Source organism: Eupeodes corollae, chromosome 2 (genome assembly GCF_945859685.1).
Source record: "Eupeodes corollae chromosome 2, idEupCoro1.1, whole genome shotgun sequence".
NCBI classification, from domain to species: Eukaryota; Metazoa; Arthropoda; class Insecta; order Diptera; family Syrphidae; genus Eupeodes; species Eupeodes corollae.
In genome coordinates, this window is record NC_079148.1 from 7,749,367 (window position 1) to 7,768,250 (window position 18,884).

General features: G+C 34.6%; 1 protein-coding gene across 1 annotated transcript in view; it reads left to right on the forward strand.

Moving 5' to 3' along the window:
- Positions 1-15,998, forward strand: part of LOC129947615 (death-associated protein kinase related) — a 136,065-nt gene extending 120,067 nt beyond the window's left edge. The window contains exons 3-6 of the mRNA XM_056058244.1: positions 9,260-9,472; positions 9,604-9,779; positions 13,047-13,365; positions 13,435-15,998. Coding sequence (XP_055914219.1) covers positions 9,260-9,472; positions 9,604-9,779; positions 13,047-13,365; positions 13,435-14,770 — 2,044 coding nt within the window. The 3' untranslated portion in view covers positions 14,771-15,998. The remainder of the gene's footprint in view (positions 1-9,259; positions 9,473-9,603; positions 9,780-13,046; positions 13,366-13,434) is intronic.
- The last annotated feature ends 2,886 nt before the right edge of the window (positions 15,999-18,884 follow it).

Below are 18,884 nucleotides of genomic sequence, written 5' to 3' on the forward strand. Positions count from 1 at the left end.
GGAGACTACTACCTATCCGTAAAAGATATATTTACATTGGCAAAACTAATGGTTCGCTTCCGGCAGACCAAAACCAAACAACAGCAAAACGCACTTCAGAACTAGTTTTGTTGGTTAGGTCGGCTTTTTCGGAATGAGCTATTAATGGACGATTCCATCACCATCCAAGCCAATCAATATGTATTTAGAACAGAACATCGATTGAAGAAGCAGAAGGTGTTAAATCTGTAGGAGCTGGACGCCGCGCCGGCCGGCCGGCTAACTGATCTGTCTGTTTGAAGATGCAAACATGTACATTTAATGTAAGGAGCATACTTGTATCTATATGACGGAAGAGAAATTTAGAGCTCGAAAGTTTGAGTCTTGTATATTCCTAGTTACTTAAAGAGGAGTTTATGAGTAATTTTTTCCGGCATTGTCGCTGCTGTGTAAATGGATTAAGTTAAAAAAAAAAAACAAGATATGTTGATGCTGCTGTTACTGTTGTTTGTTTGATTGAGCGTTAACAATAGTGGTCGATAGATGGAGCCTTGAAATGATGTCTACAGTCTGGCATTGGATGCAGGTCGTTACTAAACACGTTACGTTGTTAAGTAGAAACTGTTTTCTTACATAGTTTATTTTTTCCCATCAAAATCATTGGAAACAATTTTTGTATGCTCCCTTTAAACTCCTAGAAAAGATGAGCTGTCAAACGAGTATGCATTTTAGTAAAAACATACAATTGTCAAATTAATTATCTTTTTTTAAACTGAACATTATCAAAAGGCTTCCTTCAGCGAGATCTTATTAGAATTATCAGCTATCTTCTCGAAATCTGCGTGAATTATAAATTTGTCATTAACTTTGTATCATATTAACAAATAGTTAATCGTTATATTGACAAATCGTTGAACGCACTCATTCCAATGCCAACAAATGTTTTCTTTGTTTGACACAAATTAAACTTTCTATCTCATTTACTCTGTTTATATGAGGTTCAAACTTACTTCGACTTTGTAAAAAGCAAATCATTTTCGGGAATTGATTTGACATAAAACTCATTATGGACTGTTTGATTTCATGTTTTTGTTAAAATATGGAGTAGATTTAGAAAATATGCGTACCTAGGAGGTACATTAAAATAATACAATCATTTAAGCTTTTATTCAGAATTATGTATTTTGTGAGAAAAGAAAACTGTGCATGTTTGTTTTGACAGATTAGTGTCTTTTTCACACACATTCTTATTGAAAATAATTCACACAATTTCAGATAGATTATTCATAAAGTTTCATACGAAACCTGTATGGATTTGGAAACACAACCGATAGATACTCGTATGTACCTACCTACAAAGAATTTAAAGTAACTCAGATGAGTAACCTAACCAGTTCCATCCCTTTTGCAATGTAAGCTTCATTCCATATGACTTGGCTGCTTCTTTATTGAGAGCCATTACCATGGCCAAAAACCTGCTATACACAACATTGACTACACCTATTTACCTCTAATGGACATGTGTCTTCTGTGCAACTGTAAAATCTACCATCATCAAGCACGGTCGGAGTTTGAGTATTTTAAAGGTACCTACTCGTCGTAACAGTGGAAGCAGCAGCGTATTCTTGTATTTGTTCCTAAACACGTTGACGTCGCGTCGTGTCTCTACCGCCACCAACATTGCGAATACTTAACTTAAACTATCTAAAGCGTCGTTGTCGTAGCTATCATCGTCGTATAGTCGTCGTCTTCTTCAATCAGCTTACCGCTATTTCTTCCCCTCTTTTGCTCAAAAGAGCTCAAAGTGAAAAGGTTATGCAATCCTCGAACAACAAAACGAACAAACGTTTTTCTTCAACCAGAAGCAGGCAAAAAAGCACCGCACCAGTGAGGAAACAGTTCATAGTTCAAAGCACTTTAGTTTTGCTACTTCTGGAAAACCGTATAAGTAAAATACTGTGTTAGGAGGAGAAAAGAAGAGCGAGCTCAGCGCCGCGCACCGCCGCGAAGTTATCAGGGACTACGAGTAACTTTATGGGCTCTGACTGGCTTAATTTGTGCGCAAAAAAAAAGATACTTGAGGCAACCACCGCGCCGCGAGCCGCCGCCGAATAAATGAATGAAATGCATGTAATGTGTGCGCCTGATCCCAGGGAATAATCAACAACGACGTATAGAGCACAGAACTATTACTTTTTGTGTGTTTGGTTGGTTTGTTACTTCTTGACTTTAATATGGGAAAATGTGATTACCATCGTCGTGAAAGACTTGCGAGGGTCTCCACTCGACTCCATATTGGTCTTAATTATGTCGGTTATGGGATGTGATTTTCATTTAAACAACTTGTTAGGCGGAAGACGTCCTCAAACTTAAAATTCACTTTAATGAGCCCTCCACATGAAACAGTTTGAATATGGTTTGTTTCTTCATTTTAGGAAGAATTTTTAATGGACAATAAAGCTAGCTATGACGTAAGTTTTGACAGTTAAGTAACTTTCAGATAAATGTGCCTCTCCATTTTGTGCCAGGTAAAGGTTTTGTCATTAGAAAAGAGATGTCAGACAACTTTAAAAATTATAATTTGACATTTCTATCTGGATAGATTCTGACATGAATACGAACACGCCCAAAGTCTTTGAAATTGAAAACCAAAAGATAAAAAGTGTCCGTTTAGTAACGTGAACCTTTCTGAAAAGTAGGAAAAAGATGAGTATGGAGTCCTTCCTGTCAATTTAATTTCTCTAAAGACTGCAAAAACAACTACAAAGGTAGTGGTTTCATTATCCACACCGATGTGTTATCCAGTATCTTAGTTGTTCTACGTTCTCTGCAACAACAATTTTAAAAGCATTTTGATTGAATGTCAAATTCCATAAATATTCACCTCCTTGAATTAACCATACCACTGAAAAGTTTACATATCAGATCACTCAAACAAATTCCATGTAATCTCCATCATCTTCGCCATTAAACAGAAACCACAGATTCACTTCCTCTTGCCTAAGTACGAGTATAGGTTTTCTTTTTTTTTATTTTAAAATAATTTTATGACCCCTCATGCGTGGGAATGGTCCGGCCAGCCGGCCGGCAGCGCTGAAGCTGACAGGGCGTTCAAGTGTGATCTTCAAAAAGCCATTCCCTCATTAAATTTACGATTGTATGTGCGAAATGATTTATGTGAATTTTATTGTACAAAAGTCTTGTGTTTTATTTTGTATAAGAATTTATGCACTTCGTATACTTTATGATTATAAAGATATTTTGAGGAATTCTGGAGAATTATCCCAAGGACTTGGTTGGTACTTGGGATTTATTTATTATTTTTTTCTTTCTTTAACACTTAATGATCATTATAGTGTTTTGAAGTTTAATCGCATAAATGCCAATGTAAATGGAATTTCAGAGACAATGGAACATACCTTAACGTTACTTGTCAGAGTAGCAAACAGATCTAAATCACATAATATTTGGATATTGGTTGGTTGGTTTACACAAAAATAGAGTTTATGAAAACTAATGTTGTCCACACTTTCTTTTAGAGATTACTGGAAATTTAGTCAAACAGAACTTTTTATCATGGAAACAAAAAGCAAACACTATTTTTGTATAAACGTCAAAAACCTAACTGATCAGTATTTGTATATCTTTGCTTCAAAAAGCTGCTGTTTTTCCTATTATATAGAATTTTAAAAAGATTGTAATATACAGTTTAAAAAAAAGGCATTCGCATAAAATAGTAAGCGAAAAAGTGACTTAATTTGACATAAAATATGATCCTACAAGTGACATTTTTGTGAAACGAAATGACCATTTACCGGTTTTTAGAAAGAATTTGTGACATTAAATTTACAATTTCTAAGTTGACAAATTGTCATCCTGGAATTAAAATTAGCAAATAAAGAATTAAACAAAGCTAAACAGAACATTGGCAGTTTATTCAAGCAGAACTTTTTATCTTTTCAACAAAAAAGAGCTCTTTTGTAAAACGTCGAAAGCCTCACTTATAGGAAACTGACAGTTAAAAGTATATTTTTGAGTGAGTAGAACATTTTGAAACAATTCCTAAAAAATCCACTTTTTAAAACTGACAGCAACATTTTTTGTGAAACGAAATGACCATTTACCGGTTTTAAGAAAGAATTTGTGACATAACATTTACAATTTGAAATTTGACAAATTGTCATCCTAAAATTAAAATAAGCAAATAAAGAATTAAACAAAGCTAAACAGAACATTGGCAGTTTATTCAAGCAGAACTTTTTATCTTTTCAACAAAAAAGAGCTCTTTATTAAAACGTCAAAAGCCTCACTTATAGGAAACTGACATTTAAAGGTCTATTTTAGCTCCTATAGTTTTTCTATTTTGTATAAATTAAACAAGATTGAAGTATTAAATTTGAGAAAAAATAAATTCAAAAGATGAAATGACTCAATTTGACATATAATTTGAGACAACTCTTAAAATGTCATCTTAGAAAACTGACAGAAATATTTTAGCCAAAACAAAGTAGCCATTGATTTTCGGTGTTTAGAAAGAATTGTTGACATTAAGTTGGCAGAAAACATTCTTAAATATGCTAATCTCAAGTTGATAGCTTGCAATCCTGTAAAATTACAATAAACAAATAAACAAACCATTCGAACATGTATAATCTGAATGTCAACAAGCTTAATTCAAATAATCTGTAAAACAACATACGAGTAAGAATAAAATAAATAAGTTTAATTATTTGACATATTTCAAATAATTAAACTTATTGACATTGACTTCAGCAAAAAGGTTAGGTCACTTTTATGCAAAAACAAGAAGCAGTATTTATAAACTTATACTCTTAAATGACACCACTTGTTTACAAACAACAAGCATCACCGTGTAAATTCGTCCTTCATCATACTCATACGTCATGGCATAACTTGTACTCGCTGATTTCATCGCTCAATTAAAAATAATAAAATGTCCACACCTTAAAAGAAACAACATGTCAGTCAAATCATAAATCAAAAACATACTTCACCTTTAACATCAAATCAACAACATCAACATCGAAGTCGTTGTTTCGTTCTTCTTCGAAACTCGTACGGAAGTCCTTAAAAGCCAATTCCCACCTATGTATAAACAACATACTTTTAAACCATAAAAGGCAATAAGCCATTAAAACCCTTTTTAAACTTCAAAACAATCATCGCAGAGTCATCGAAAGCTTGTGAAATTTGTTTTGAAATAAACAAATTTTGTTTATAGGAAAGTTTATGAACCATAAAATCAGCAACGACCACGACGATGACAGGAAGATGCGATTCCATTGAAGAAACTTCTCAAGGTTAAATAACAATCCAAAACTTTTGACAATAAAGAAAAATAAAAACAAATTGCCGCAATTTATCTTCACAGGGTGGAAAAAATGTCGCGCACTTGTCAAATCTAAGTTGACATCTTCGAGAAGAGGAGTCATGATGAGGATCATCATCCGAAAAGACATGTCCTCCAACAGAAACACTGAAATAAAAATTCTACATCTCTGGGGCAATTTATAATTATTAATTATAGGGTAAATGTAAAATAAGTACACCAGAGGTTAAAAACTCATATAATGCCACTCCCATTGGAACGGACATGAAATTCTATCTGCGACTCCATGGAACTTCTTATCAACACTCTATAGGCCATACGTCACTGTCTCATTTGAGTACAACAAATGGGCAGCAACTCAGACCCGCACGAAATAATCAATAATATAATGGACATGAAGCAAGATACTGTACTCTGCCTATAGCTTTCTGTGCAGTGCCAGTGCCTTAGCACAGAGTACTGAGCATGGTACACTATGCAGCCGTGCCCCTATGACATGTGCAATAAACCAAACCACAATAAGAGACCCCGAGTGTTGCAAGATAAAGTATCAGAGTACACAATTTAAAGGAAAGGACGGACGCGACGTTACGGTGCAGTGGTCGGTGGCGGTACCGGGAGCAGACATAGCGCAAGCGACCGAGTAAATTTCTTAACAATAACATTGTGTTTCCAGGCAATATTTTCGCACCTTTAACTATTTTGCGGCGGGCAGTCAAATCAAGCTAAAGCCAGAGCCAGTTCAGCTAGTCAGCAACTTGAATATGAAAAGAAAACAAATATACGACCATACGACAACGAATATGCCCTGAAAATTACTTCAGAGTCACTCTAGGAATGAGGTACAGGCTTCAGAACGTAATATAAGTGTTTCGTTTTTTTTTTCTTTTTTGTTTACTGTGTCGTGACAAAACATTTTATAATGCATTACCTTAAGTCGCAGGCTATGCCTGAACCTACATTGCTTAGTGCTTAGCCTGAGTAATATAGTAAAAGGCCACTGTTGACATTGAACACGAACTGTCAAGAATCATAATGCGAATAGCTATACTTAAACCATACCATAGAAAATACCAAGAATCAATCTGACTTATTGATGTACCGAACATTGCACATTCTGAGATCTGGGCGTGTTACAGATGTGGGTAACTAAATATTTACAAAAATAAATTAGAGTTTGACAAAAACAAAAAAGGCCAAATAAATATTTATGGCATATTTCTTTAGATTGCAAAATGTAGACATCATTTTTATTTGAAGATAGGAATTATTTAAAAAAAAAAATAACCTTTCTTAATCTTCAATTGTATTGTTTGTGCATTTACACATGGTGTGATCAAGGCATAAAAACGAAAATCTGACAGCTGTCAAAGGGACAAATTAGTTTGACTTTTCTTTTTGAATTAAATAGATCTTTGAGACAAATTGCAACGTGTGATACTGTAAAGAGCCCGTTTTTATTTTTTGACAGCTATCTCAATATAAGCTTTTCAACTCGTTCTTATTTTCAAGCTAAACACTGCGTCTGAGTACGTTGAGTACTTTCTGAACAGAGCTTGATCAGAACTTTATTATTTGGCGTTTTTCTTTTTAGTTCAGAGCAGAGCTCGAACTGTCAAAAAAATAATTGTGTTTCTTTTTGAGCTTTGATCGTTCAGAGCTTCGAATTCGTGTTTCTTTTTTAGTTCTGAACATGTTCAGAGCGCGCTCTGTGAGCTCAGAATAAAATAACAGATTAAACGGAGTAAAATGCTGAACACAAACAATTTGATATTTGAAAGCCGGTAAATTAAAAAAATCATCGTCAAAACAATAAAAATGGCGGAAGAGGTTGGTCGGTTTAGTGTAGAAGGAAAGATAATTTAGAAAAAATTAATTGCATATAGCATTTTTATGATTCAAATTTATTTCAGGAGTCAAATGGACCAACTCTATGACTGTTTTATTAATAAATTTGATTTAAAAAAATTTTGAACGCCTTGAAACAGACGACATTTAAAATCATGACAGTTTAGTGCTCAAGTTGTGTCATAATTAAATCAGAGAGCTTTGATCATACTCTGCTCCGAACTCTACTCTGCTCGCTTAGACTCTGCTCAGAGCTCAGCTCTGAACTAAAAAAGTAAAACGCCAATTGAAACACAATGGCTGCGTTCAATCTCTTGTTGGATAGGGTATCTTGGATAGGTGTATTTTTAGATACCTTGTTGAACGAGTTGGATAGATGTATTGAGATTGCTGTCAAAGCTGAAATCAAATTAAACCATGTGTTGAATGAACTGTTCTGTCAAATAATCTAGAAAATCATGGATACCTTTTTGACATCTCAGCTATTTTTGATCAGCTGTTATTTTACACGTAAAACACTAACAAAAAGGTATCCGGATACCCATCTGTTTGAAGTTGAACGCAGCCAATGGAGAACTGAGCCGTCAACAGTTTTAGAACTTACAATATTTATCTCTTTCGTACTAAACGAAACAAACGTGAAATATAAAGTCTCCAACACCAGATTCCAATAATCATGTTCGTTGATCAATCTAAAGTTTTTGTAATCGCATTGGAAAAACAGCTTATTAACAAATCATTATCATCACTCCAATTTTTGAGTTCAGAGAGCAGCGATGTTCCAAATGAAATCCACCATCGAACATGCCTACTATTGACGAATAATGTCAACGAACCTTACTTACTTACTTAAGGTGGCGCTACAGTCCTGTGTGAACTAGGGCCTCACCCAACAAACTTCTCCATCTAGCTCGGTCCCTAGCTAGATGTCTCCAGTTTCGCGCTCCAAGTTGGGTGAGGTCACCTTCCACTTGTGCGCGCCACCTGATCCGCGGTCTTCCTCTACTGCGCTGTCCTGTGGGTGCGGATTCGAAGACTTTCCGGGCCGGAGTATTGGTTTCCATGCGCTCTACGTGACCCAGCCATCTTAGTCGTTGGACTTTTACTCTTCTGGCCAAGTCTACGTCGCTGTACAGCCCGTACAGTTCGTCGTTCCATCTTCTCCTCCACTCCCCTTCGATGCATACGGGACCGTAGATCACACGAAGAACTTTTCTCTCGAAGCGACCCAAGGTGCTTTCATCCGCTTTTGTCATGGTCCATGCTTCTGCACCATATAGCAGGACGGGGATGATAAGGGTCTTATATAGCAACACTTTGGTCCCTCGAGAGAGGACTTTCTTAGTCCAAAGAAACAGCGGTTAGCAAAAGTTATTCTGCGTTAAAACTTAGTCTTAATGTCAACGGACCTGCCGGAGAGAAAAATTAGGGTTTTCCATGGGAGTATGACTGATCTGTCAAATGTCCAGCTAACTATTTTGTATTTAAATAGTGTTAGTGTTTGTGCAAAGAGGGGTAAATCTGCCGAAAAATCCAGATCTGCTAATTTGATCTTAAATTAAAAATCAATCAATTTATTTTGCCCATGGAAAAAAAGGGAAATTTTCTTTTTGACATATCTCGATCAAAAAGAAATTGAATTATTTTACAAATGCATAATCCCATTAAGAATGTTATTAAGGAATTCAGGTTTAAAACAAACACTGACATTTATATGGCTGGTAACCTACCAACTGTCATATAGATTAAAATTGACAGTGATTTTTAAACACAATATGACAGTTGTGAATACATTTTTTTTTAACTGCCATAGATCTATCCATAATAATCGTATTAAAACTCTCACTTGGTTATCCAGAAACCCAGAGTGGAAGGGGGTGAGTGAAAATTGAAAAAACGAAAATGACATTTCTTCTATGGTCGTCTCCTTGATTATAGATTTCAATTGGCTTAAATAGCATTGACCCTCTTTATAAGTTAAAGAAAATAAAATATCAACTTTTCCCCCATTTATCAACACAACATAATAAACTAGTAATTTCTATTCTGACTGTTTTCTTTTTTTATTTTATATTTTTACAGAGGCAAATTTGCTGCTGTCAGACGAGCCATTCACAAGAAATCCGGCGTGCATTTTGCTGCGAAATTTCTAAAACGTCGCCGCCGAGCTCAGTCGTCAGACAAGGAGATAAAGCATGAGATTGCTGTGTTAATGATGTGCGCGGGATCCGACAATATTGTCAAATTGAATGCCGTTCATGAGTCCAGATCAGATACGGCTCTACTATTGGAATTGTAAGTTGGAATTTATATTTATAAGCTGCAATCCGTCCATATAATGTTTTTGCTTATGCTTAATATAAATGAATATCAATTTATCTATCTATATGTAATAATTTTTGTATTTATTTATTTGAAACTAATAGAGCGACTGGAGGAGAGCTACAGACATTTCTGGACAATGAGGAATCCCTATCTGAGGCACAGACACGAATTTGTATGCGCGAAGTACTTAAGGCCCTTCAGTTCCTGCACAAACGTTCAATAGCACATTTGGATTTAAAACCACAGAATATTTTGCTAACCGGTGAAAGGATCGAAGGTAAGTTTGATTTTATATTCGATCGACTGTGGTTGCCAACTTAGGTTATAATCGAAAACAGAATAATTTGTAATAATTTAAAATGAAAGAACCTTTAATATCCAACTAGAAGTGAGATTGATGAGAACGTAGTAGGTTCAATATTTAGCTCCTAAAGAGCACTTTTCGAATTAAATAGGTCGCTTAGTCAAATTGCAACTTGTGAAGCTGTGAAGCAACCATATCATAGTTTCTGTCGCATACGTTGCCGCAACAGATCCGTTGACAAACCGTGTTCTAAGATTCTGAACACTCAGAATTATTTGTGAAACACACCTTAACGCTTAGCTGTCACTTTTTGACACTTGTCGATTTACTTGTAATTTGCATCTACAGAAACAAAAAATATAACTCAACATTTAAATGAACGTGAAAGAACTAATTATAATAAAACAATAACCTGTCAAAGTCTTGTGTTCAGCATTTAACTCGGTGTGCTGAATTATTTTATTCTGAGCTCAGAATACGTTCAGAACGATAAAAGAAACACAAACGTTAAGCTCTAAGGGGTTTAGTGGTAAAAAATCACAATCTTTTGTTTGACAGTTCAGGCTCTGTTCTGAACACACAAAGAAAAACTTCTAACACATACGTTGAGTTGTTTTGACAGATTGATTCAAATTACTGGGTATGTTCGACTTTTCAAACTTAGTGCGCAATGAATGTCATCTCATTTCATAGAATTTTTAAAAGTTTTAATTTAAAAAAATAGAGTTAATGTTCTACTGTCACAAATATAGTTGTTGCGTGTATTCATAAACGTCAGCCTAACTAAGAACTGCGTTATCTGCTTTCATAAAGTCAGATTTTCGATCGAACTAACCTAGTCGAACTGCCGTACTTACCGTTCATAAACGTCAGACTGTCGCCAGCGTCGGGCTGACTTTAAGCTTTAAAATTGTTTCGTTTTAACTTTCTTTCTATTTTTTTCTTGCAAGGTATTTGTGCCAATTATAATTTTCTTTTATTTTTCGGTAAGCAAATCAAAAATCAGGTTCAACAAAATTTGTTTGGCAGCCATTTTTCTCTGACGTTTATGAACTCTGTTTACATACAAATCGGACTACGTCAGACCTTTTTGTTTACTACAGACATTCTGCATTGGGAGTACGTTCACAAATGCATCAGAAAATAAATGCGATTGTACTCGAGCAGATTTTCTGAGTTTATGAATACACCCGTTGTCAAAAGTAAAGTGGCACTTGTCAAAGTGTTTTTTTTTTTTAACTCACTTTATGCATACAAATGATTATAGTTTTAAAAAAAGGTTCATAGAGCAAATTACTTCTTAAGTTTTAGATTAAATTTCATAACTCAAAGAGCCGGTTTTAAAAAAAACTTTGACGTATGTCACTTTGGATGAAATGTATAATGGTAAAAATGTGATGGAGTATAGAAATTATTTTTAAACTGAACTAAAAAAAAGAGTTGGCATCTTTTGTGATCATAAACTTAAACCTTTAAAAACTATCAGCTATGCCAAACCAACTGTTGTAAAGTGTAAAAGCGAATGGAAATTAAATGAGAACAGTAAAGCGGATTTGTCTCTTTCTCTCGCTGCTGTCTTTAAACTAAGTACAGCCACATAAATCATTGCAATCGGCGCACGAACTTTGACTCTGCCTGCTGTACTGTGCTGTGCTCTGCTCCAAGATCAGTGCTGGCTGCGGTTACTTAGAGAGTTGGCTTGGCGGCATATCTTGTTGCTACTGGCATCCAAATGTAATGTAGTTTGTATGCTGTACTAATGCAGTGTAAATGGATGGATTTAGTATATGGAGATGATAAATGCTCGATATCAAAGGCACAACAAGCAGGGAAAGTTCTGTGGCATGCCGCCATCATCGCCACAAACCACCGAAACCGCCAACGCCAGTGAACTGAGGCTGAAGCTGTTGCTGCTGTTGCACCGCTTCGACTTGGGCTTGTGGCATTTGAGAAATTATTGTGCACAAAGATTTTTGTCAGATCAAGGTCATCGTGCGCAAAAGTTAGCTTAGGAATATCAAACAAAAGTATAAAAATAAAGAAAATTCGCTGACCCAGTCAGAGTGAGACAGTAGTTAGGAGATCGGCAATAAGAGTAATTGTTGGGCAAAAATCTAAAACATAAATAATCTATGTAAATGCATTAGACTCTAATGTTCGAAAATGATTGTTGGAAAGTTTTGATTTGGTATAATAATGCAGGAGTTATCTATTTTCTCCTCATCTGAAATGACAAGCTATAAAACTCGTGGGAAAATAAATTTACCCACCATTTAGGACTGTTCGTTTTGAGATTCTGAAATGAAACAGATCTAAAGTTCAAACTTCCGGTTCTTTAAAGGTATTTTTTTTTTTTAATTCTTATACGACTTTTTTAAGAAACTTGTGGGAAACTTAATTTACCCACCATTTAGGGCTGTTCGTTTTGAGATTCTGAAATGAAACAGATCTAAAGTTTAAACTTCCTGTTCTTTAAAGGTTTTTTTTTAATTTCTTATGCGATCATATTAAGAAACTTGTGGGAAACTAAATGTACCCACCATTTAGGACTGTTCGCGTTGAGACCTAGGACTATTCGCGTTGAGTCTCTGACATGAAACAGATCTAAATTTCAAACTTCAGGTTCTTAAAAGTTTAATTTGTTTCAATTTCTTAAACGACGTTATTAGAAAACTCGTGGGAAAATAAATTTACCCACCATTTAGGACTGTTCGTTTTGAGATTCTGAAATGAAACAGATCTAAAGTTCAAACTTCTGGTTCTTTAAAGGTTTTTTTTTTAATTTCTTAGACGACCTTATTAAGAAACTTGTGGGAAACTTAATTTACCCACCATTTAGGACTGTTCGTATTGATTCTGAACTGAAACAGATCTAAAGTTCAAGCTTCCGATTTTTTAAAGTTTTTTTTTCAATTTCTTAGACGACCTTATTATAAACTTGTGGGAAAATAAATGTACCCACCATTTAGGACTGTTCGCGTTGAGACTTAGGACTATTCGCGTTGAGACTCTGACATGAAACAGATCTAAATCTCAAACTTCCGGTTCTTAAAAGTTTTGTTTGTTTCAATTTCTTAAACGACGTTATTAGAAAACTCGTGGCAAAATAAATGTAACCACCATTTAGGACTGTTCGCTTTGAGACTCTGAAGACTCTGAAATGAAACAGATCTATTTCTTATATGACCTAATTATAAAGAAAGAGTTTGTATTAAATGTGTTGTCTTTTTTTCCTTACAGATGGTTTAAAACTGTGTGACTTTGGAATATCTCGTGTTGTGGCCAATGGCAGTAATGTTCGTGAAATACTTGGCACCCCAGATTATGTGGCACCCGAAGTACTACAATATGAGCCATTATCCCTACAAACAGATATATGGTCTGTAGGTGTCCTAACATATGTTCTTCTATCGGGTTTCTCACCATTTGGTGGTGATACCAAACAGGAAACCTTTCTTAACATATCACAATGTGCCCTAACGTTTCCAGAGAAACTCTTTAAAGGGTTATCAGTGCATGCTACTGATTTTATAAGACGAGCATTGCGCATCAAACCAAAGTAAGTACATATTATGAAACTTCCTGTTTTATTAGTTTTCTAATTTCTTTTTTTTTATTTTTCTAATAGTGACCGCATGACAGCATCAGGATGTCTGGAACACATTTGGTTGCGTGACGAAATGTCTGTCGATAGAAAGATCCTAAACATATCCAAAGCACACGATGACCTATCCTCAAATGGAGGCGGTGGAAGCGGTGGCAGTGGTAATTCCGATTACGATGAAGAAGATGATGATGAGAATAGCACCAGCAGCAGCAGCAGTGAAAGTAGTAGTAATCAGGGACGAAATGGAATGACCAACGGCACCAAAAAAATGATGCACAATGGTGCAACCATCAGGAATGGCACACCATCCAACAATATAAGCTGTTCTATGAGTCATACTACTTCAAATTGCTCCATCATTTCCTCATTATCCAAACAACAACAACACAATGGCTTCCAGCAACAGTTAAATCACGAACTAATGCCATCCTCCCGCCGTCATTCTTCCGATGCCAACAAGGAGAATACTTTTTTACGGAAGCCCACATCGATGAGCAGTAGTGGTGGCCATGCCATTGTTGGCTGTGGGATGAGTAACAGCACAACGATGAATAATTCTTCCATATCCTCAAAATTGAATGGCAGCAGTGGACCTGCTGCAATCAATCCCATCCATCAGCAACAGCTGCAATTAAACACGACAAATGGCTCGGCAACGACACCTTGCTTATTCCCAGACGCGCCAACTACGCCTAAAGTCATCCGAAAAGCTCCGACCTCCGAGTCATCACCCACCAGTGTTAAGGCCTTGGTTAAGAAGTTCCAGCTAGAAAGTAGCACCCAGCAATCTTTTACAGCTCCAACTTTACTCTTAAAAGAAGCCCATCACAACAATAACAATAATAATAACAGTGATAGAAAATCTAACGGTTATATGAGCCATCAACATCAACATCAACATCCACATCACCATCACCACCAATACAATACGAGCACATCCTCCTCAAAATACCATATTCATAATAATAGCAGTAGCGTTAGTAGTAATCGTAAAAGCAACGGAACAACGACACAACTAAAATCGTCGTCGTCAGATGTCAACTGCACCACCACCAACAGCAGCGGTGGTGTCAACGGACACCCAACAGTAGTAACAGCGGAATCAACGTCAACGTCTTCTGCGATTACTTCCATGCAAGCCATGAACCCATCAGCGTCCTCGGCGGTATCATCGTCGTCGTCGTCGTCTTCACCGTCGCCTTCGTCAGCATTGGTCACTAGCAACAGCGGCACCTACAAAACAAGTTGTGTATTCTGCTTGACATGCAGCGGTCCCGGATGCCGGCATTCGGGCACATCCGTTGCCAATAAGACCACAACGAACAGCATCGGGCTGGATCAGGGTATCATCTGTTAGCTAAGGGCCAGCAGGGCCCGGAGAAACGCCAAAAGTTTCTTCCATAGATTTCTATGCTGCATGTAATATTAACTAACTTTAAACCGTTATTGTTGTTAGATGCAGATTTAATATAACAAATTATCATTTATTGTCTTTTTATTTTAATTATTATTATCATAATATTTTCTGTTTCGTTCGTATATATATATATATAGTTTATTTTTATAATTTAATTTAAAAAATATATAAATATAAATATAAAATAAAACCGTTAGGTAGTTAAGAACCTAGGTGTGTAAGCATATCGAATAGAAAATATAAACAAAGCTAAACAAAATGCACCGCTTATTAAATGCGCATACAAGTCAGATAAATTGATTGCAGAGAAAGAGAGACAGAAAATTAAATTAAATTAAATAAATAAAATTAAAAACAAAAAAAAAAACAATAAAAAACAAAAGAAGACGACGGACGAGGGCAGCTGATGATGATGAAAGAAAGAAAAGTTATGTACCGGGCGCCATTTATAAGACCTAAATATCTTTAAAAATTAAAAAGCAAACCGCTGCTTTAAGTATAATTTTTATTTTCTAAATAATTTATTAAAAAAAAACAACAAACAAACAAAAAACGTTGAATATATTTCAACAAAAATATATTTCTATTATTTTTCCACCAAACAAAATGGAATCATTTTTTTAAAAAAATACTTAAATTATAAAACTAAAAACATAAACAAAAAATCCATTGTATAAAAATTAGATATTAAAACTTAAATGAAGAAAAAGGAGTGTTCTCTTCTGAAAATACGCACATTAATTTTCGCAAATTTAAAAATATATTATATTATTCATTGTTTATTATTATTTTTTCTTTTCTATTTCTTATTATTATTATTTTTTTTTAATTTTAATAAATAAAATGAATTTTGTTTCATAATGTTAAAAATAAAAAAAATTTAAAAGACATGTTTTTTTTTTAATTATTATTTATTATTTTGAAAAGAACATTATTGTTTTCTTGTTTTACTTTATTATACTTAATAATTAAATGAAGGTGGACGAAGAGAAACACATTTTTAAGGATGAGCGAGTAAGAAGAAGATTGAAAAAAAAGAAAATAAAGAAGATGAAACACGGTTGTCGTATTATGTAGTTAAACAAATTCTATAATATAAAAATATTTAAACTTATTTTGATTTATAGCTTAAATAAAAAATGAAAAATTAAAAAAAAATAAACAAAAATTGTTCTTTATTCCTTATTCTTAAACAAAAAGAATTAAAACAAAATTGATGGGACAGAAGAAGGAGAAGTTATATTAATATAGATCGTAGAATGGTTTTGAAAAAAAAACATAAAATTGTAATTAGATTGTTGTTAATTGAAAATATTTTGAAAAATTTGAAGAGAAAACTAAATCTGTGAATAGAAAATTATGGCAGTGTTGTTGTTTGAAAAAAAAAAGAAAAAAATGAATATTTAAATTATAAAAAGCTATGAAAATGGAATTCGATGTGCTAATTGTAAAACTTTCCCGCATGGATCCTAACAAAAAAAAAAGAAAGAAAAAAAACGAACAAAGTTCGAAAAATTTTATCATTCTTTTCTGATGAATGACATTTTTTGCCAAACTTAACACTCAAAAACACTTTAGTTTCTAATTCTCTTTTTGGTTTATATTTTTGATTTACTCTCATGACTTCTTTGTTTTAGCCCAACTAGATATAAATCCTAGAACTATAAATCCTAAACTACCTAAAGAGGTGGCGTATATAATATTAGACATATTTACTCTACTGGGTGCTCCAGAGATTTCCAACAAAGTAATTGAAAATTTAAAAACATATTGGCCTACCTTAAAAATTATCCATGGTAAGCCGAGGTATTCGCAAAGCCAGGGAAGTGTGAAAAAGGCGAATCAGGATATCGAAAATATGCTTACCACTTGGATGCAAGACAATAATAATTCACATTAGAGCGAGGGTTTAATGTTTGTTCAACTCATGAAAAACAGGTCTTTTTACGCTGGCATGAAGCAAAGTGGTAGGCTAAAGGTAGGTCTACAGTTACCACATGATTTCACGCAAAACATCGCAACTGAAGAAGATTTCGATAAAATCATTGGAAACCTTGAACAGAATGGTGAAGAAGATCGTAAGGCATCAACGGCTAAACTTGATGTAAATATGATAGAACCAATCTCAGTGTGTAATAATTTAGTGAGACCAGTACCCAAGTACCTTTAGCCCGTGCATATGTTCGGTAGCAAAAGAGACAACGAAAGTACAAGGGTCCAAACTATTGTCTATTGTGTTCAAAAATTAAGTAGTTCAACAACAGGCAGGAAAAATAATAAAAACAAGGGACAAGAAGTTTCCTTCTGTGTCCTTAGGAACTTCTGTAAGGGTTTACGTACCAAAAGATTTCCTAAATAGACTCGGCACTGTATAAATTTCCTATGAATTATATATAATTCCTAGGTTACTTTTTACTTTTAATTCAATCAAAAAATAAAAAGGAGAGTAGTTGTGACATTAAGTTTAGTCGAATCAAAATTACTTTAATTACTTTCACTGAAAAAAGAAAAATTGCTTAGTTTAAGTTTATTTACAAAATCCAAAGAAAAACATGACTTTTAGTAGACACAAAAATACAAAAAAAGGTAGTTTAAAAATGTTCATCTATGATTCTTCTTCTATAGATCTTAGCCTCGGTGGTATATTTTTGGATCAGCAACCAATCTTCTCCATTTAGGTAACTTACTGTTTCATTGTCGCTTAGATAGCTTTTTCCAAAAAAAGAGTCTCCATAGCTCCTTTAATATTTGACATACACCGATGATGTAGATAGTGTTTTCGTTCACTCCCATATTGCATAAGGAGCAAATATTAACCAAATCTTTTCCGTGTAGCATACAATTTAGGTTAAGAAGTTCACCTCTTACTTTAATAATAGTTTTTCTTGAAAAATCGAGCCTGAAGTAATTATGTTCATTTAGATTATAGTTAAGTTTCGAATAAATGTCCCTTTCCGTACATGTTCTCGACTTTCAGTTCTAGAATAATACCCCAATTTGCAGTAAGATCAATCCAATCCCCATAGAATCCAACATAATATTCGGCAATCGGTTTCGGTCCATATTAATCACCTGTATCAAATAGTATGCGCTCAGCTTCAATGTTGATACAAAGAGTGTCGAAAGCCTTGTTTCCAAATGATACATGTACTAAGGCGTACTTAGAGGGAGGAGAAATACTTTTCTAAGGAAGAATCGAAGCAAATTTTCAACAATTTCGTATTTCCGAACACCCCAGATCTGTGCTCTATATTCCTTTTTTTTCTTCTCGTACTTTGCAATTGATTTTAAATTTTCGCCTATCTCTCTGAATATCCGGTAAGATTTCTTCTGATATTCAATGTGATTTTTACGATAATCCAATTGATTTTCAACTTGCTTTTGCAATAAGTTTTCCTTATTTCGAGCAGCGTACCTGGGCACGGCTCTGTGTCCCTCTGGTTCTTGATACTGAACATTCTCATCGCTCCTTACTGCTTTAGCAGTGTCTTTAGCATTTGCAGTAGCTGGTTCAGAGTTTTAAAATGCTCATTTTGTTTTTCCTTAATTTAATTTTAATGTGGCCTTTATAATCTGCCCATACCTATAATGATTTTCATAATTCAATATTTATTTTCAAAAAACAGTTTCAATGCAATCTTACTTTTTCAAGCCGACAAATTCTCACATCGGTGGTCCTTCCGCATTTAAAGATAACGATAGTCTTTCCCACAAATAGTTTGAAGTGTTTCTGGCGTCCGAGGCTTTCAAACGTCCCTTGGCTTAATCGGGATGAGCACACATAAATTCGACCATAATTTCAAATTGTTTTTGTTTTGTATGCAATTTCGAATTGCAATCCGTTGGCTCTTTTAGTGTAGACATAAAATGTTCGTTTTCGAACGCTTATGATAGTCGGAAACGCATTGCCAGGTACAAAAAATCCGAATACGGATTTGTCATTACGTAAGTACTATATTTCTTATTCGTTTTCGAAAATATTTGCTTTCGAAACGCATTACAGAGTAGGGCTCCAGAACTGCTTTTGAAGTTGCGTTAAAAACTTCATATTTGG